Here is an 18,739-nt window from a genome sequence, read left to right as displayed (position 1 = left end):
GGCGCTGGCCTTGCGTGCAGCCGGCCCAGGATCCATCCCCCGAGGGACGGGGTGAGGTGCTGGCCACGAGTGCACCCAACCTGGGTGCCAATGCAGGCATCCAACCTGGCACCACAGGGTCCCCTGAGCCCCAGCAGGAGAGACTGCACCACTGGGTGTGGCCCCAAACCTGAAGCAAAACAAAGTGAAACACTGACGGGCGGGAAGCCCTCCCTGACCGCAGTGTGCAGACATGCCGAGAGCCCACGTCAGAGCTTTCTGGGTGCTCTGGGGGTGTGGGGGAAACCAGGGTGGGGAAGATCCTTGGAACAGAGGTCCCAGGAACACGACTGCTGGCTGGAGGGCAACAGAAAGTTTGGGCTAAGGGCGCCGCGTGCCACTGAGGGGCCCGGTTTCTGTCCTTGCTCCCAGCAGGGAAGGTGGGCGAGCTCCTGCGCGGAGGTGAAGGGGGCTCCGTGGCTGTGGACCACCCAGAGCTCAAGTTGGACGCTGGCCCTGGGGCTGAGCACAGGCACCAGGTCAGGCCCTGGGTGGAGCCTGGCCACCCCCACCCCCCCCCCCACACACACACACCCAGGGGAATCAGGACCAGAGAACCTTTAGACCTCTGGATGGGAGACTCACTCCGCAGGGTGGGGGACTTCAGCTCTGCCTATATGCAGCGAAGTGGGGGGTAGGGGGCTTTAGGGTCAGACTTGGGGACCTGCACCCAGGTGCCTCCTAGCTGCCCTGCTGGGGCTCTGCATCCCCTCGCTGCCGGCTTTCAATGCCCACATACCAGTTATCCCTGGGCCCCTTGTGCTGGGGGCAGGGTGGAAACTCCCCCACGTTCTGAGTGGGCAGGAGGGAGGCTAGCGGGCCTCAGAGGCCCACAGAGAAAGCCGCACGTGGGCAGGCTGTGGGGGCGGGGAGACCCAGCCAGAGCTGATGTCAGAAGTTAGGCCAGGCACAACTCTGCCCCGGGACGGGACGGGCTGGGTTGTTTCACTGGGGTGCCCCAGAGGGGGCGGGTGAAACCCCTCCCCACCCCAGCCCAGCCCCGGCTGCCGGAAACCTCCCGAACTCCACTGCCGCCACGCTCACGGCTGCTCTCCACGTGCTCGGCCGAGCCTCAGCCACGAGGGACCCTCCGTGGACCGCGGCCACAGCGGCAGCCGCGTTCGCAGGACTCGCCGCCCGCACTCCGCGAGTCGCGTGCCACATCTGACGGGGCTCAACCACAGAGAGATACACTGTATCATTTTGGTCCTGCGCTGGGGCGGGGATTGGATTACTCGGGATAGGAACGCCGGAAACCGGGCGGCAGGAAGGTGTAACGGTGGGGTGGGGTTGGGGTTTGAATATCAAACGTAATCAGATATCGTGCGCTACTTTATGAAATAAAAAAAATGGGGAAAAAAAGTCAGGCGCTGGAGCGATAGCACAGCAGGTAGGGCGTCTGCCTTGCACGTGGCCGACCCGGGTTCGATTCCCAGCATCCCATAGGGTCCCCCGAGCACCGCCAGGAGTGATTCCTGAGTGCAGAGCCAGGAGGATCCCCTGAGCATCGTGGGTGGGAGTCCCAAAAAGCAAAAAAATAAACAAATACAAAGCAAACTAGGGGCTGGAGTGACAGCAGTGTGGGGAGGGCGTTTGCCCAGCACGCGGCCGACCCGGGTTCGATCCCCCGCATCCCATAGGGTCCCCCGACACCGCCAGGAGTGATTCCTGAGTGCAGAGCCGGGAGGATCCCCTGGGCATCGCCGGGTGGGACCCAAAAAGCAAATGAAAATAAAACACAGAAGTCAGGCGCGAGCCCCCCCAACGGGGCCGAAGGGGCGGCGGGGCTGGGGCGCTGGCTGGGCCGCCGGGAGGGCACACTGCGGCCGGGGCGGCCGGCCGAGGGTCCGCGGCGCGCGGGCCAGACCCCGCGCGGCCCCCAGCACCGGCTCCGCCCTCGGCCCCGCCGCGAGGCGCGCCCGGAAGTGACGCGCGGCGCCCCGCCCCCCCTCGACGCGCTTCCGGCGCGCCGGGCGCTCCCGCGGCGAGGGGCCGGCGCGATGGGCAAGAAGGGGCGCAAGGAGAGGAAGGGGCGCGGCGCCGAGAAGACGGCGGCCAGGGTGGAGCGCAAGGTGTCGCGGCGCGCGCGGCAGGCCGAGGAGGACCTGGAGGCGCTGATCGCCCAGTTCCAGGCGCTGGACGCGCGCGGGACGCAGGTGCGGGAGACGCCCAGCGCGGCGCCCTCGCCCAGGTGCGGCCTCGGGGGTCCCGGCGGGGGCGGGGCGGGGCGGGGCGCCCCACGGGCCCACGGGGCCTCCGCCCACGCGCGCCCCGCCCGCTCCCGCCCCGCAGGCTGCACGCCTCGCTCTCCGCGCACCCCGAGAAGGACGAGCTGCTGCTCTTCGGGGGCGAGTACTTCAACGGCCGCCAGGTGAGGCCTCGTCCCTCCCCGTCCGGGCCGCCCTCTCGGGGGCCGGGGCCGCGTGGGCCTCGGGGTCGGGCGCGAGCCGCCCCGTGCCGGCGTGCCCCTGCGTGGGGTGCCCCTCCCGCCCAGCCGAGCCCTCCTCGCGCAGACGCTGCTGTACAACGAGCTCTACGTCTACAGCATCAGGAAGGATGCCTGGACCAAGCTCGAGATCCCTGGGCCCCCGCCGAGGCGCTGCGCCCACCAGGTCGTGTCCGCGCGCTCGCCCCTCGGCTGGTCCCCTCCCTGGCCCCATGCACTTGCGCCTTCTGCTTCCGCTGGTCCTTGCTACCAGCTCCTTGGGCCTGGGGAATCTTCCAGAAGGGAGGTGGGGTTGAAACTTAGACTGATTCCTTGATGGGGCTGTGGCTCTGACCCCCCCCCCCCACACACACCCCATCTCCCCGGAATTTTCTGTGCCGTCCCCGGACACGCATGCTTCTCCGTTTCCCTGGGGGAGGGCCCTTGGGGGTCTTTCCGAAGGAGAATGGCACCCCAAGCTGCCCTGGGGCCCAGCACGCTGGGAAGCGGTGCTCGTGCCCTGCCGCCTCCACCCTCTGCCTGTGACTCCCCACCTGTGACTTCACTGCGGCACCTCTTACTGCCCTCTCTCCTCTCTCTGTGCCCACCGCGTGCCAGGCGGTGGCGGTGCCGCAGGGCGGTGGGCAGCTGTGGATCTTCGGAGGGGAGTTCGCGTCTCCTGACGGGGAGCGGTTCTACCACTACAAGGACCTCTGGGTGCTGCATCTCGCCACCAGGAAGTGGGAGCAAGTCAGGTGAGGCCATGGGCGCCGTGGGGAAGTCCCCCGGTGTCTGCGTCACCGGCTGCTCCGTGCTGAGTCCCCTCTTCAGTCAAGCCTGGCCGGGCCTGGCCCACTGACCCCTGTATATGCTTCAGGGACTCGGGTCCCAGGTCAGTGGGAAACATGTGTGGCTGTGTGTGTGTGCATGTGTGTGCAGTTTCCTTGGAGGAGGCCGCTGGGTCTGAGCTGGGAGTGTGCGCTGGGCAGCAGGCAAGAGAAGGGGCCAGTCTCCCTTTTGGGGGGCCCGCAGTGGCTTCTGGTGCTTCCTGCGCTGCAGCCGGCCAGGTGCCAGCTTTGTAGCATGCGGGTGACGCCACTGCCAGGCAGGGGAGCTGGTGGCTGCAGCCCCTCCGGCTGAGGGACCCCCAGCGAGGATGCGCGACTCCTCGGGGCCTCCAAGGGGGGGTTTGCCAGGTCCCTGTTCCGGAGCCAGACCCGAGGGCCTGGCAAGGACAGACGTGCCTGAGGGTTGGGGGACACATGGGCCCCCGCCCCCCCATTTGTCAGCGGTGTGTGCGGTGCGATACATGAGCTTTGGGCTGGCAGCTGCTCAGGCTGCTGCTGGCCAACACCGGGCGCCCCACGTGTGTGGGGTTGTGCACGTGTGTGTGCATTCATGCGTGTGGTGTGTGTATGTACACGTATGCACGCGTGTCTGGGGTGTGTGAGTGGTATGGGGGTGTGGAGGGGGTGGGTCGTGATGCGTGTGTGGGGTATATCTGGTGGGGGGCTGTTTGTGGGCTGTGGATTGGGGGTGGCATATGGTGCATCTGGGGTGTGTGGGAGGGTAGGGTTCTGGGGGGTGTCAGGCGTAGGGTGTGATGTGTTGGGTGCGGGGGGTGGTGTGTGATGTGTCTGGGTTGTGCCTGGGATGTGTGGGGTATGGTGTGTCTAGGGGCGTTGTCTGGGTGTGATGCGTGTCGGGGGTTTGTGTGCGGGGTATCTGGGATATGTGTGTGGTATGTGGGTGTGGTGTGGGGTGTGTCTGGTCTGTGGTGTGGGGGTTGTGTGTGGGTGTGTTTCTGTGTGGGCTGTGTCTGGGGTGTGGGGCACGTCCATGGGGGCCGTGAGCGTGCTGCCCGCAGAGTGGCCGAGGCTGCCTCCCGTCCCGGCCTTGGCACAGCAGCAGTGACAAGGCTCTGTCACAGTGACCCGCAGCCGTCCTGGGCGTTCATCTTCTGTGTGGAGTCTCGAGTCTTTTCCGGTGTGAGGGTGGTGTCCTCACACCGCCCAGGGCTGAGTCCTTGGTGCTGGGCATTTCCCAGTGGGGCAGAGACCCAGAAGTGGTGGTCCCCGTGGGCAGCCTCGCCTGCTTCCAGGCCAGGCATGTGGGGCCAGCCTGGGAGCTCTGGGCTTGCGGGCCCATGGCCGTTTGTCTGCTCACGAAGGCTCTGGGCTGCTCCAGCTGTGTCTCCGGAATGGAGCCGGCAGGAGGCCCGAAGCCCCGTCCCCACCATCTGCCGGGACAGGGATGTCAAGGGCTCTTCTCTAGTTCTGGGCTCTTCAGCTGTGCTCCACAGTCAAGCGACGGTGCTTGGCAGTGCCTGGGGCCCAGAATCCCCCCTCCATGCATGGAGGCAGAGTGGGGCCTCCAGCCGCCTTCCCACGTTGTTCTTCTCTTTGGTGCTCACCTTGTCTGGGGCCCTGGCCCTTGCCCGCGGCTGGGTGTGGCCCAGCCTTTGGTGTGTCTCTCGGAGTCTCCGTGGGCTGAGCTGGCGTCCGGACGTCCCTGGGACCCCCCATTGAGCGTTTTGGCTTTGAGCTGGCCAAGTGTGCTGGGCCCACCAGCCCCCTGTGGCTGTGCGCATGAGTCCTACCCTCAGGCCCCTTCTGACCCTGCTGGTCAGAAGCCCCCAGGAAGTGCTGTTCTCGCCCCTGCAGGGCTGCAGGGGGCCCCTCGGGCCGCAGCGGACATCGGATGGTGGCCTGGAAGAGGCATCTCCTCGTGTTCGGGGGCTTCCACGAGAGCAGCAGGTCAGTCCCGCCCGCGCTCCCGAGGGGGCCTTGTGCTCTGCATCGCCCAGGATGGCCCCATGGTGGCAGCGGGTCCCTCCTCTGGCCGCACTGACCGCGGCCTGGCTCGTCTGTGTGTTCCCAGGGGGCCGCTTGTCTGCTTGTTCACACTCTTCTTTCTAGAACGCTCACCTGTCATAGCTTGGGTGCCCATGCAGTGTAGGGGGCCGGGGGAAGCGACAGCGGCACCCCTGGCCTGTCCCAGCCTGTGGCCTGGTCTGAGGGCCCTGAGGAAGACCGGGTCACCGCCCTCACGGAGCGGATCAGTCTGGGAACTGATCCCAGACTGGGAGCCAGCCCAGCAGGGGGCGCACACAGCACCCCAGAGGGTCCCCCGAGCCCCCCAGGAGTGATGCCTGAGCACTGTCCCCAAACCTGTTCTCCACCCGGCCTGCAGCGTGCACGGACCCGAGGCCGTAGTTCTGGCCCTTCCCAGGCCTCAGGCGCCTTGGGTCCAGGATGTGAATTGTGTCCTCACTGCAGGGGACACTGAGGCCGAGCCGTGTCCCCCCAGCCGCCCCCTCCAGGGCTCACCGTGCCCGTGTCCTGCCCACGTAGGGACTACGTCTACTACAGCGACCTGCACGCCTTCAGCCTGGACACCTTCACCTGGACCCGGCTGGCCCCTGCGGGGACCGGGCCCTGTCCCCGCTCAGGCTGCCTGCTGACCGTGAGCCCGCAGGGCGGCGTCCTCCTGTACGGCGGCTACTCGAAGCAGGTGAGGCGGGGCCCGCGCTCAGGCCGGGCGCTGGCCACGCCGTGCCCGTAGCCCCAGGTTCGGCCGCACTGTCCCCCTGCAGCGCGTCAAGAAGGACGTGGACAAAGGCCTGCTGCACTCGGACATGTTCCTGCTGCGGGCGGAGGAGGGGAGAGACGGTACGGCGGTCCCCGGGGCTGCGGGCGGGAGCCAAGGCTCGGCCGCGCCCTCACCCACCCGTGCTGTCCCTGGCCAGGCCAGTGCTCCTGGACGTGGACGCGGCTCCAGCCCTCGGGCAGCAAGCCCACGCCACGGTCTGGCTTCTCGGTGGCCGTGACCCCCAGCCAGCAGACGCTTCTCTTCGGGGGCGTCTGTGACGAGGAGGACGACGAGAGCTTGGAGGGCGACTTCCTCAGCGACCTGCACCTGTACGACGCGGCCAAGAACCGCTGGTTCCCGGGGCAGCTGAAGGTGGGTGCTGCCCGGCGGCTGGGGTGAGCGGGCCTGGTAGCCGCTGGGGGCCCTCACCGGCGGCCTCTCCCAGGGCCCCAGGACGGAGCCGAGGAAGCGCAGACGGGGGGGCCGAGCAGAGCCCCCAGCGGCGGCTGAGGCCGAGGCTGAGCCCGATGTCCAGCTGCCCCTGGAGGTGGTCAAGGAGGTGGTGACTGAGGACGGGACCGTGGTCACCATCAAGCAGGTGCTGGCCGGCTCAGGCCCCTCGGGCCGGCCCCCAAGCCCCCGGGAGGCCAGCCCTGAGGGGGCGGCGCCCGGCACCGGGCCCTGCGCCCGCTCCAACGCCATGGTGGCCGTGAAGCACGGCCGCCTGTACCTCTACGGCGGCATGTTTGAGGCCGGCGACCGCCAGGTCACCCTGGGCGACATGTACTCCCTGGACCTGCACAGGATGGAGGAGTGGACGGTCTTGGTGGAAGCCGACCCAGGTGCCTGGGCGCAGCCTGCGTGGCGGGGGAGGTCCTGGGCCCCGTGTTCAGCCCAGCCCCAGCCCCAGCCGCCGCGTTTGCTCCCCAGACACACAGGAGTGGCAGGGCACCGACTCGGAGGGGGACAGCGAGGAGGCGGAGGACGAAGAGGATGAGGACGGCAGCAGCAGCAGCAGCAGCGGGGACAGTGACCAGGAGGCTGGGGGTGAGTGCCCACGGAGGTGGGGGTCGGCTGGACCCCGTCTTCCCCGCCCCCACCGCTGCCTTGTCCCCCCAGAGCCTCGGCCCCCTGGAGCACATGCGGACCCGATGCCCAGGAGCACGAGCTGAGAGGCTGCGCTGACTTGGACAGACCTTGGCCCTCGGTGACTGCACAGGCCCCGCCCGGGTGCCACCCTGACCTCCACCCCGCTCCCCGGCGCCCCCCGCACATCTGTTTCCCCGTAAGGAAGGAACTGGAAGCGGATAAATAAAGGGTCTGGGAGGCGCCCAGCTGTCTGGAAGGTTGTTCTGTGCCCTCCCCCTGCGCCTGGGGACAGCTTGGGACGCTGTGTGGCACAGGTGGCCGAGGATCCTGTGCGGCTGCTGTGATGCCCACTGGGGCTGGAGTTGTGCAGGGCCCCCGGGGCATCAGGCCACACGGACTGTTTCATGGGTCTGGGGGGGACGCAGCTGCCACCCACCCAGTGTGGGCAGACCCGGCTCACGTCCACGCTGGAGTCACCCCCTCAGCCCTCGGGCTGCCCGGACAACCCGGGGCCAGCGCGCTCAGACCCTGCCCGCCAGGACTCTGCTGCCCCTTCCAGGTGCCCGGGGGATCGGGCGAGCCTCCCGTGGTGTCGGACCCGCCGGCCCCTCCCCCACCCTCCCCAGACGCAGCCAAGGCCAGAGCCTGTGGCGGTGGAGCTGGGGCGGAACAGAGACGGGCCTGGGACTGGAACATGCTCTAATCTTCAGTTTATTTGGTTAAAAATATAGCAATCCAGTGCATGTAGTAAAGAGCTGCCCCCACGGCAGAGGCAGCGACGGAAGCAGCGCCGAGTCCACGGACGCAGCGCCGGCGGGGGCAGGGCCAGGAGCAAGCCCCGTCGGGGTGAGGGGTCAAGGCTGGGAGAGGCGGAGACCCCGCGACCTGCTCCTGCCGGGCCCGCGGGACCGGGCTTCAGGCCAGGTGTGGGGGTCTCCATTTCCTCGTGACGTGGGTCCTTCCGACAGCCCCCGCCGCGCACGGGGACACGCCGTGCTGTGCCTGGCCGGGACCCTTTCCCCCACACCAAGCTGAGGGTCGGCGAGCGCCCGCCTCTGCCATGCCGCAGCGCAGGTAGACAAGCAAAGGAGTTTGACTAAAATCCAAAAACATTACCAGAAAAAAGGCAAACTGTGATAATACCCCAGTCGCGCCATCCCGGGCGGGAGGAGGCCGAGTCGGGCTGAGGCCGCCCCTCCGGGGGCTGGGTCTCGTGGCCCCGCGCCTGCCCTTCAGATGAAGAAGTTGATGAACAGGATGACCACGCCGATGTTGAGCAGGATCACCATGGCGACCAGGAGGGGGGCGGAGCCCTGCAAGGGGCATCGGCAGGCGTCAGCGGGGGAGCGGGCATCCCCCCCCAGGGCGCGCCCCATCCCCGGGCGGCGGGCGGGGCGGGGCACTCACCGAGCTGGGCTTGAGCTGGTCCCGGGTCTCCTGGTCGGACTCCACCGGGGCCGAGCGCTGCGGCGGGGAGAAGGTGAGGTCCCAGCGCAGCAGCCGGGGCTCGGCACGGCCGCCCAGCCGCAGGCTCTCCAGTCTCTGCACCGCGGGCTCGGCCGCCGGCCTGGCGTTCTCCTTGCCCTGGGCCTTGGCCCTCAGTCTCTGCGCCCCGAAGGCCCGGTCGTCCCCCGCGCCCCGGCAGGGCCCCCCCTTGCTGGGGCGCCGCCTCTGGGGCTGCGACTCCTGCAGGGCCGCGTCCACGCGGAGCAGCGGCTTCAGCTCCATCTCGTACTTGCTCGGCCGCTCGTCCAGCTCGGCCAGCCTGACGCCGCCGCCGCCGCCGCTACCCGGGGGCCCGGCCCGGGGCTGTGGAGTCCAGAAGCAGGTGGGTGACTCGGGCCGCTCCCGGGCCTTGGGGTTCCCGGGCTGCTTGTGGCCGGAGCCCCGGGCAACCCCCTTCTCGGCCAGCAGCATCTGGATGTGGCCACCGCGCTCCTCGTCCACAGACACCTGCCGGGCCAGGTGCGGCGGCTTGTTGCGGGGGGTGGGCGTCGGACTGGCGTCGGGGCTGGCGTCGGGGCTGAGGTCCGAGGGTGTCGTGCCTTTGCGGTACAGCTCGGGGCTCTCCTGCAGGGCCGTCCCCGTGGAGGTGACCTCCAGGGCGTCACTGGACAGCTGAGGCTTCGGCCGCTGGTACTCGAGCCCTTAGCCGGGGCAGACGGGGGTCATGGCCGGAAGCTGCCCGCGCCCCTCCCAGGTCCCCGCCCACACCCCGCGGGGGCTAGCTGGGACGGCCGGTGTGCAGGTTCCCTGGGCCGGCTGGGCCGGGCCACACTCACCGTTCTCCCGGTGCTGGAAGGAGGGCGAGAACTCTTTGGCAGTGATCCTGGCGATCCGGGCTTCCTCCTGTGCCTTCTGGGCTGCTGTGAGTGCCGCCTCGGCCTTGGCCCGGGAGTGGGACGTCCTGAGGAGGGGCTGGCGGTGAGGCTGGGTGGGGAGTCCCCCCGGGCGACCCCCCCTCCAGTGTCAGCATGGGGCCTGCTCTGGCCTCGGCCGGTCCTGGTCCTGCTAGTCCGCGTCCCACGCAAGGAAACTGAGTGACAGCTCTGCTGCCCCTAATTGGGGCCGAGACGGACCTCCTTCTAGAAGGTTCCGCAGAACCCCCCGTGCGTGCTCGCACAGAAAGGGGCCGGGGCCCCCCGAGTGCATGATACTCGATTTGCTGCGAGACTCCAAGCGACACCCCTGTGGTGGGGTCCTGCATCGTGCCCCCAGTCCCTCGGTAGCCCCAGGCCTGCTGGGGCATGGCCTCCCACCCCTTCTCCCTCCCCCACACCCAGTGCAGGGACATTCCACCCCAGCGGGGAATGGACTCAGCCGCTCTGTTCCACGAAGCGCCCCACGTCCCACCACAGTGAGGGAGGCTGACCGGGGACCCCACAGCGCGGGGGTCCAAGGATATGACACCGGGCTGCGGTGCTGGGGGTGGAACGTGGGGGCCCCGTTGCACCTGACTCCTGCAGGCTCACCAGGCCCACAAGCTGCCTCACACTCCTCGGGTCAGGCTAGAGTGCAGACGCTCCGTGCCAGTGCCCAGTGAAGGCCCACAGGAAGGGGAACACTCACGGCCTGGTGTGCAGCACATGTGACTGGGCGTGTGTGTACACACAAGCGACGTGCGCACGAGTCCGCCGGCCCACATCTGTGCACACGGCACTTGCACACACATGCACACGTGCTCCCCTGCCCCGTGTCCAGGCTGTGGGAGGCCCTGGGGACCAGCTGCGGCCACCCCCTCTTCCCCTAGTCAAGCACTGCGCTCCTGAGCCTGCAGTTGACCCTCAGGACCCCAAGGGGGGAAACCGAGACCCCAAGAGTGGCCCCTGCTCGGGGCTCCCCCCGCGGCACCCCCGTCTCCTTCCCGGGAACCGGCTGTGCTTGCTGTGGGACGGCCTTGCCACGGGCCTCAGCCCCCGCCGTCAGCCGCCTCCAGCCTTCCCCCGGGGCCAGACAAGGCAGAGGTGCACCCTGGCTGGCGCGCGGCAGGCCGGGTCCGACCCCCGCCCACACTGCCAACCGGAGCTTGGGGAGGCTGTCCGGCCACGCGCCCTCTGCTTCCGTGAGGAGCCCTGCAGGGGCACGCCCGGCCGGGAATGTCCCCAGCTTCTGGGCCCCAGGAACGGTCCAGACCCAGCCTTGGCCAGCGCCCAGGGCTCCTCCCGGCCACCTGCCCCGGCAGCAGGCCGCAGATGGCCATCCGCGCCGCCCTGCGGGGCCCTGCCCGCGGCCAGCCTCGGCCTACCTGGACGCGGCGATCTCGGCCTTCTGCTTGGCGATGGTGGCCGCCCGCTCGGCCGCCTCCACGGCCCGGTCCACCTTCTCGCGGATCTTGCTGGCGCGCAGCGGGATGAGGTTCTTGCGCTTGCCGCTGACGAGCACGTTCTGCTTGTACTTGCCCTCCTCCTTGGTGCCGTCGGGGAAGGTCATGCAGCCATAGCCGTGCCGCCGGTTGCCGGCCCACTCGCCCTCGAACTTGAGCCCGTCGGAGCGCTGGCTGACGCCGAAGCCCGCGCGCTTGTCGTGCTTCCACTCGCCCACGTACGTCTCGGTGGTGGTGGCGTCGATGTCGTCCTCCACGGCCGAGAGCTCGGCCTCGCCCTCGCCCAGGCTGACGGTGGAGTGGATGTCGCTGGCCGTGGAGCTGACGGTGCTCATGCCGGCCTCGCTGCGGAAGGAGCTCTGCTTGCTGCGCTGGCTGGCCAGGCTGCTCTTGGACTCGGAGCGCCGGAGCTTGAGCCCGCTGAGCAGCGAGCGCCGGAACAGGCCCTTCTTCTTGCTCCGGAGGATGTCCGAGTCGCTGTGCGCCACCAGCACGAAGCCGCCCCGCGACACGGCCGGGCTGCCGGCCAGCGCCGGGGCGGCGTCGGGGTGCAGGGCCGCCCCGTTGGTGTGTTCGCTCCGCAGGGAGTTGATGGACGTCCTCAGGGGCGAGCGGATGACGGCCGCCATGCCGTAGGGCACACTCTGCCGGACGCCGTAGCCCTGGCGCATGCCGCCCACCCACTGCCCCTGGTAGGTCCCTGCAGAGACAAGGACGTGCGGCGGTGAGACCTCGGGCCGTGGCCGCCGGGCCTCCCTCGTGGGCGGTGGGACGCCCCCCAGGACACCCACTTCCGGGCTCGGGGAAGCCCGGGGGTGCCTACCTGGGGAGCAGCCCCGGGCTCAGTCCCCCCGGCGAAAGGAGGAAAACCCCAGAAACGGGCGGGACAGAGGGAGGGTGGGTGTGCCCCACCCCTGCCACCCGAGGGCTGAGAGCAGGAGGGCTCGGCCCTGCACTTTCCCTGGGGGAAAGTGGGGTGACAGTCTCCAGGCACTGAGGAGACGCGGGGGCGGCAGGCCTGGGGGTCCCTCTGTGACAGGGCTCTGCTCGACACCGCGAAGCTGATCCCCCGAAGTGCTGCTGGGGCCAGGGGGCCCAGCCGCACAGCTGACACCAAGAGGGGCATTGTGGGGGAGGGGGCGCTCAGAGGACAGAACCCGAGGGTCTCACTGGCCCAGGGTCTGACGGGCAGGGCCAGGTGGGGAGCAGGGGAACAGAGCTTGAGTGAGGTTCATGTGGGGGGGTGCCCTCGTGGTTGTGCACCCCACGGGCCGGGACGCCCCTGTGCTGCGTCTCCTAGTCTACGGAAGGATCTAGAATCCCTGAGCAGCTACTGGAAGCTCCACCCCATCGTTAGCACTGTGGTAGCTCCCAGGGGCTCAGCGTGGGGCCCGCAGGGATCCGCCTGGCACCGCCCGTGCGAGGACCCAGAGGCACCATCCGCGGCGTCATCCCTCTAGATGCGGCCTGGCCCAGGGCTCACTCTCGGGCAGCACTGGCTTGCCCCCAGCTGTCCCCTCAGTGGGCCGGCCAGAAGCTGGGCACCACAGGCCTCTCCCGGAGCGCAGAGCCAGGAGCAGGCCTAGTCCAGGCGTGGCCCCCAAGCCAAAGCCGACCAAGCACCGCCCCAGAGAGGGCCCCCAAGACAGGCACCCCGGCCCTGCCCCTACCACCTGCCAGCCCGGACGCCTGCCCACGGCGAGCCCGCCACCCAGCGCCCCACACCAGCCTGCCGCAGCCCAGAGCAGGGCCGTCAGGACGCGCCTCCCCACACAGGCCCCTGGGCAGTCCTCACCCAATTCTCCCTGGCAGGTGGCCGGGCACAGAGGGGCATGGCCAGCTGGCACCTGGCAGGATGCCCTGGGGGAAAGTGGGGTGACAGGCTGAGGCGTGAGCTTGGGCCTCTGAGGCGCAGGGCCGAGCAGGGCTCAGCGGGCACCTCTCCCCGTGCTAAGGAAGAACAGCTGGTGTCCGCAGAGCCGGGAGCAGCGCGAGGGGCTCCAGCCCTGAGCACACTCCCCAGGGCCCGGCCACTCTGCCGCTGGCAGCAGGAACGCGGGTCCTACGGGGCTCCGGGCAGGTGAGGGCTGCTCAAGCCGGGGGCGGGAGTGGGGCACAGACCCTTGGGTTCGGGGCCGGCACTGGGGCAGGTGCAGCCCACAGCTCGTCTCTCATCGGGGCCCCTCCTGGCCCGGCTGACCCTCCCGGGGCCCCGGCGGGCAGGGAGAAAAGCTCTGACAATGTGAGGCTGCTGGACACCAGCTGGGGGTGGCAGGACCCCAAGGGCCCCCCGATGCGGAGAAGCAACACAGCAAGGCAAGGGGGCCAGGGACAGACGGCACCGACCCTGCCTCCCGGCACCCACCTGTCCTGCCAGCCCAGCAACCGCCGGGCACGTCCGTGAGCCCTGCCCTAGCCCCGCCCTAGGTCCGTGATTCCCCGAGGCTCCAAGGGGGCTCCGTCCCCTGGGCCCACACACCAGACATGCCCTGGGACGGACTCCAGGGCTCTGCACACCGGGCGGGGCCTCAGCCCACACCACATGCCACATGCAAGACGTGGGGTCCAGACTCAGTGGCAGTCTCGGGGGCACCTGTTCGGGGAGGGGCCACGCAGCCCAGGGCAGGGGCGCGAAGATGGAGGTGCTGTGCCCCCCCACAGACACACACTCGGTGTATCCCCACAAACATACACTCAGGCCATGTCCCTTCACAGACACACACTCAGTGTATCCCCCAAAGACACACTCAGGCCGTGTCCCCCCTTAGATGGGTCCTTAGGTTGGCGAGCTTGGGCATCTCAGAGCAGCCAAGACTCAGCCCGTCCCGAGCCCCAGGTGTCCCAGCGGCCGGGTGGCATCGCAGGGGTGCTCAGACCCTGCCTGCTGGCAGGTCCCGGGGGTGTGCCCGGGCGCTCACTCCACTCCTCTGCTCTCCCGCACCACCATCCACAGCCTTCCCAAACCTCATTTCAAAAACTATTCCACGAGGCCGACCTGGGCTCCACCCCGGCGTGCCCTCTGGTCCTCCGAGCACCACGGAGTGACCCCAAAAGCCTAAATAAATACTCCAGTGGCGGGGGGTGGGGTGCAGGGGCAGAGGCCACGGGCCCTGCTGTCGCTGGCCCCACACACGGGCTCCCACTGGCCCCACGCAACCCGAGGTGGGTGACTCAGACACGGAAGACAGGTCTGAGGACCTCCACACGCGCCACGGTGGCCAAGCCGAGGACAGCAGACTGAATGCCCGCGAGTGGGCTGTGGGCCTGCCTTTGGGAGCGGCTCTGCACCAGCTGGGGCAAGAGTGTCCCTTCACTCTGTGCTGGCCTCGCGCTGACACGGCACACGCAACGGGCTCTCGTGGCTGAAGCCAGACACCCCCACGTTGTAGTTTGTTCCCGTTAATATAAATTCACCTTCAAATAAATGTGTAAGGGAGCTGGAGAGAGGGCGCTGGCCTTGCAGGCGACCAACCTGGGCTTGATCCCCGGCACCCCGGAGGGTCCCCCAGCCAGGAGAGGTCCCTGAGCACCGCCAGGTTGTGGTGCAAAACAGCAAGATGACCGAGTAAAACGTGACAGACCACAGGCGTCCGAGCGGGTCCCCCAAGAGCCGCATGAGTGACCCTGGGGCAATCCGGCGCCAAGGGGCCCCAGGCCGGCGCTCCGGGTGGGGTCCACACTCTCCAAAGGGCCAGGCCTGGCGGTGCTCCAGGCCACGTGGCGGCAGGGACTGAGCTCAGGGCCTCTGCGCTCCCCTGCTGAGGGCCGGAGGCCGGCCCTGGCGCTCTCCAAGGTGCCGACGGCGCCTCTGCCCTCAAGTGAAGCCGGGCAAGGCGGGACGCCACGACGGGCCCGCCCGTGAGTCTGGACAGCAGAGCCGCACCCAGGGGGCCGCTCCAAGCTGAGCTGGTGCCAGCACCCAGCGCACTGGAGGAGGGTGTGCGGGCACGGGGGTGGGGGAGAGGGGGCAGAGCCATCAGCCCCTTGCCCCGCTTCCAGCTGTGGAGACGCTGCGGCCGCTGCTGTCCCCCCCACCCCCCGGCTCGGGCTCCCGGCCTCTCTGCACCCCTCGCCGGGCTCCCTGGGGAGCAGCAGAGCTGGGGGGAGGGGCGAGCGCTGGATCCCTCCTTCCCGCTATTCTTGGCAACAAAGAACTAGTTATTTGCTTTCCTTCCCTTACCTCGGGAGCCTCTTCCCTCCCCCGGCTCTGAGCAGAGCCCGAGAACCAGCGGTGGGTTCCCTCTCCCTCTCTTCTCTCTCTCTCCCTCTCTTCTCTCTCTCTCTCCCCGCCTCTCCCTCCCTCTCCCTCCCTGAGATGCTCCTGGTGGCCATGGCCCAGAGCAGCAGAGGGACGCGCCTCTCCCTGCCTCCGGGCCAAGTGCCACCCCGTGCCCGCCACCACGGTCGCGCTGCAGGGTGGGGCCGGCTCCGGCTGCGCGGGGAGCGCACATGGCTGTGTTTTGGGGGCGCGGGCGGAGGCGGCCCTGGGTGACAGGTGTGTCGGTTGTGTGCGCAGGCGTGTGTGATGCGTGTGGGCGGGGAAGGGGCTCTCAGGGGAGAGGCGGGCGTGCGGATGACTCAGTGCTTCACAGTGCGGGGGGTGGGGGGCTATGCTCCGAGGGGTCCGACATGCCGGGAGAGCCGAGCTGGGTCAGCGGGCGGGGGTGCAGGCACCTGGGGCCGAGGGACCCAGGGCCGGGCGGGCGCTCGGAGGTGCGCACGTGGCCACAGGTGACACGCACCTGCTGGGTGCAGCAGAGCCCGGGAGGGACTGTCCCCGTCCCCACTGTGCCTGGACACCCCCAGCACCAACGACGGCAACAGCGACGGCCAAGCCACCACCTCGGAACAGACACTCGGCCGCGTCTGCCCTCCGGCCAGGTGAAGAGACACCCGCTCAGAGGGGTGAAGTAGCCTGCCCAGGCGCACAGCAGGCAGGGCAAAGGTCCCGCCGGGTCCGAAGCCGCCCCGGGCCCAGGGCCTCTGCGTGTCCCCGGCCGCCCCGGCGGACGCAAAGTGGCTGCACTCGCACCCGGGCCGCGGCCGCCTCTCCCGGAGGGCTCGGGGCTGAGCGGAGCCACAGCCCCGGCCAGAGGCAGAGTGCCCGCCGCGTGCATTATTCATGGGGTCACGGACGTTTCCCCGCGTCAGCAGCGGGCGCGGGGCCGGGAGCTGGGCTGGCCCCCACTCCCGCAGGCCTGCCCCGTCCACTCCCGGGCACCCCCCGGCCACCCGAGAGAGGCCCCCCACCCAGCCCACCCTCTGGGCCCCAAGGGAGCAGGGCCGCGGGCCGAGGGGTGAGAGGGGCGCGCCTGCCTGCGGCGGGCGGAGAGGGGGGCGTGGGGCAGAGAGAGGGGCGCGGCCGCCGACAGACCGCAGGGGCTTCGGGGCCTCTGCCGGCTCCCACGCAGGGCCGGCGGGTGGGCCGGGCGCCCGCGGCCCGCGACGGCAGCCCCGGGGACCCCCTTCCCGCGGCGGCCCGGGGCGGGCGGGGAGGGGGCGACGGCCCGGGCTCCCCAGCTGGGCGCGCCAGGCTGCTCGGCCGCCCACCCGCGCCTCCCTCAGCTGCGCCGGCCGGGCCGCGCCGGGCACCCGCGCACCCGCGCACCCGCGCACGCAGGCGCGCACACGCCCACGGCCGCCCGCCGGGCCCGAGGGCGCCCGCTGGGCCGGCCGGGGCGCCGGGGCCGGGGTCGGCGCGGCGGGCGCCCCGGCCGGCCGGGCTTACATAATTAACGGTCCCCGCCGCCCGCCGCCCGCGGTTGCGTAACCCGGGCCGCGCTCCCGCTCGGCCGCGCCGGGCGCAGGGCGCGGGGTCCCCGCGGGGGCGGCCGGGCGGCCCGGGCCCGAGCGAGCGGCAGCGCGCGGCCGGCGGGCGGGGGGCGCGCCCGGGGCCCCCCGCACCTACCTCCGTCCGGGTACGTCTCGGTCCCGTAGCCGTCCTGCAGCCCGTTGCTCCACGTCCCTTCGTACTTGGCGCCGTGGCCCGTGCACTCCCGCACCCCGTAGCGCCCCTTAAATCCGTGCGTCCACTCGCCCTTGTACACCCACTTCCCCTTGCTCTCCAGGCCGATGCCGTGGCGCTTGCCCTGCGCCCAGGTGCCCTGGTACGCGTTGCCGCTGGGCCAGGTGTAGACGCCCAGCACCTCGAAGCCGTGGCTCCACGAGCCGGTGTATTCGCCTTGGCCCTTGGGGCCGGTGCAGACGCCGTGGCCGTGCGCCTTGCCGTCCTCCCATCCTCCGCAGTAGGACCCTCCATCGTCAAAATTAAACCTTCCCCCACTGGACATGCATGAAACGCGGTTCGCGAACCCCGCCAAGGGTGGGCCGGGAGGCGCGGGGCGAGGCGGGGGCGCCGCGGCGGGCCGGAGACGCGGGGCGCGCCCGGCGGCGGCGGCGGCTGCTCGGCGGCTCCCGCGGCGCGCTCCGGGGGCAGCTCAGCCGGCCGGGGGCGACCGCTCCCTCCCGAGTGCGCCGCCGGCGAGCGGGCGAGGGAGCGAGCGAGCGACCCGCGTCTCGCGCTCCCGCTGGAGCCGGGCCCGGGGGAGGAGGCGGCGGCGGGTGCGGGAGCGGGAGCGGGAGCGGCAGCGGCAGCGGGAGCGGGAGCGGCCGCGGCGCGCGGGGGGTGGGGGTGGGCCGGGCGCGGGCCGCGCGGCTCCAGCGCAGCGCCAGGCCCCGAGCGCTCGGAGCGGCCGGCCGGGGCGCGCGGGGCAGGGGCGCGGGGCGCGGGGCGCGGGGCGCGCGCGGGGCCGGGATGCGCAGGGCCGGGGCGCGCGGGCCGGGGCGCGCGGGGCCGGGGCGCGGGGCGCGGGCCGGGGCGCGCGGGGCCGGGACAGGGGCGCGCGGCGGGCGCGGCGCGGCGCGGGGCAGGGGCGCGCGGCTCGGGCCCGGGAAGCGGGGCAGGGGCGCGGGGGGCGCGGGGCGCGCGGCTCAGGCCCGGGGCGCGGCCCCCCACCTGCGGCTGCCGCGCTGCGGGCGCGGGGCGGCGGCGGGGCGCGCGGGCGGCGGCGGCACGGGCGGCGGCGCGGGCGGCTGCACCATATTGGGGGCCGCGGGCCGGGCGCGGGGCGGCGGCGGCGGCGGCAGCAGCAATGCGGCGGGTCGGGCGGCGGCGGCGGCGGCGACGGCGCGACGTGCGCTCCGGGCCCGGCTCGCGCGCGCCCGCGCCCGCGCCCCCGCACGCGCGCGCCCCGCGTCCCCGCCCCGCCCGCCCGCCTGCGACCCCCGCCGCGCGCGCGCGCGCCCGCCCGCCCGCGCCCCCGCCGCCCCGCGCCCACCGGGCCCGCCCGCGCCCCCGCCCCGCGGGGCCGGGGACCTGCAAACGGGGGTCCACGCCCCGGCCCCGCCTTCCCGGGGAGCCGATTTAAAGGGACAGGAGCCGGCGGCGGCGGCCGTGGGCAGCGCCCGGGCGCGCGCTGGCCTCGCCCCGGCGCCTCGCGGACCCCTTGGCCGCCGTCCCACAGGTGGCTGGCGGCGGGGAGTCGCCCCGGCCCCTGGGGGCTCCGCCGCAGGGGACCGAGGACTCGGAGCCGGATCTGATCCCGGGACCTGTGGGGGCCCCCCAGCCGCTGGTGATGCCTCCCGAGGCTGTTCGCCCGCCCCCTGCAGACGCCCCCACGTCCCGCGTGCCTGGGCCCGCAGCCCCCTAGCCCCCTGCCCTGCGCCTTCGCCTCCAGGGCTGGACTCGGCTCTGGCCCTTGGGACAGCCTGGCCGCGTGGCCTTGTGTGGTTCTGGGGGTGAGTCAGGGAGGTGGGCACCTGGAGAACGCCCC

General features: G+C 71.2%; 2 protein-coding genes across 3 annotated transcripts in view; one reads left to right on the top strand and one right to left on the bottom strand.

Annotated features, from left to right (window-relative positions):
- JPH3 (junctophilin 3) overlaps positions 1-17,379 on the bottom strand; it is a 111,082-nt gene extending 93,703 nt beyond the window's left edge. The window contains exons 1-5 of one of the 2 annotated variants that reach the window (XM_056136981.1): positions 16,876-17,379; positions 10,890-11,667; positions 9,427-9,551; positions 8,552-9,291; positions 8,363-8,457 (exon numbers count right to left, since the gene is read on the bottom strand). In XM_056136981.1, the coding sequence (XP_055992956.1) occupies positions 8,377-8,457; positions 8,552-9,291; positions 9,427-9,551; positions 10,890-11,667; positions 16,876-17,257 (2,106 nt within the window). In that variant the 5' untranslated portion in view covers positions 17,258-17,379 and the 3' untranslated portion in view covers positions 8,363-8,376. Of the gene's footprint in view, positions 1-8,328; positions 8,458-8,551; positions 9,292-9,426; positions 9,552-10,889; positions 11,668-16,875 lie in introns of those variants that run through there. The other variant, XM_056136980.1, reaches the window with a different exon arrangement.
- On the top strand, positions 2,004-7,335 carry KLHDC4 (kelch domain containing 4). The gene is made up of 11 exons (XM_056136988.1): positions 2,004-2,230; positions 2,332-2,410; positions 2,553-2,651; positions 3,083-3,219; positions 5,128-5,220; positions 5,818-5,977; positions 6,060-6,135; positions 6,213-6,427; positions 6,501-6,897; positions 6,986-7,102; positions 7,175-7,335. The coding sequence occupies exons 1-11, from the start codon at positions 2,040-2,042 to the stop codon at positions 7,225-7,227; spliced, it is 1,617 nt and encodes a 538-aa protein (XP_055992963.1). The 5' UTR covers positions 2,004-2,039; the 3' UTR covers positions 7,228-7,335.
- Positions 17,380-18,739: the final 1,360 nt, after the last annotated feature.

Source organism: Sorex fumeus, unplaced genomic scaffold (assembly GCF_029834395.1).
Source record: "Sorex fumeus unplaced genomic scaffold, SorFum_2.1 ptg000122l, whole genome shotgun sequence".
NCBI lineage: Eukaryota > Metazoa > Chordata > Mammalia > Eulipotyphla > Soricidae > Sorex > Sorex fumeus.
The sequence above is the reverse complement of the archived record's forward strand: the minus strand, read 5'-3'. Positions and strand labels throughout refer to the sequence as shown.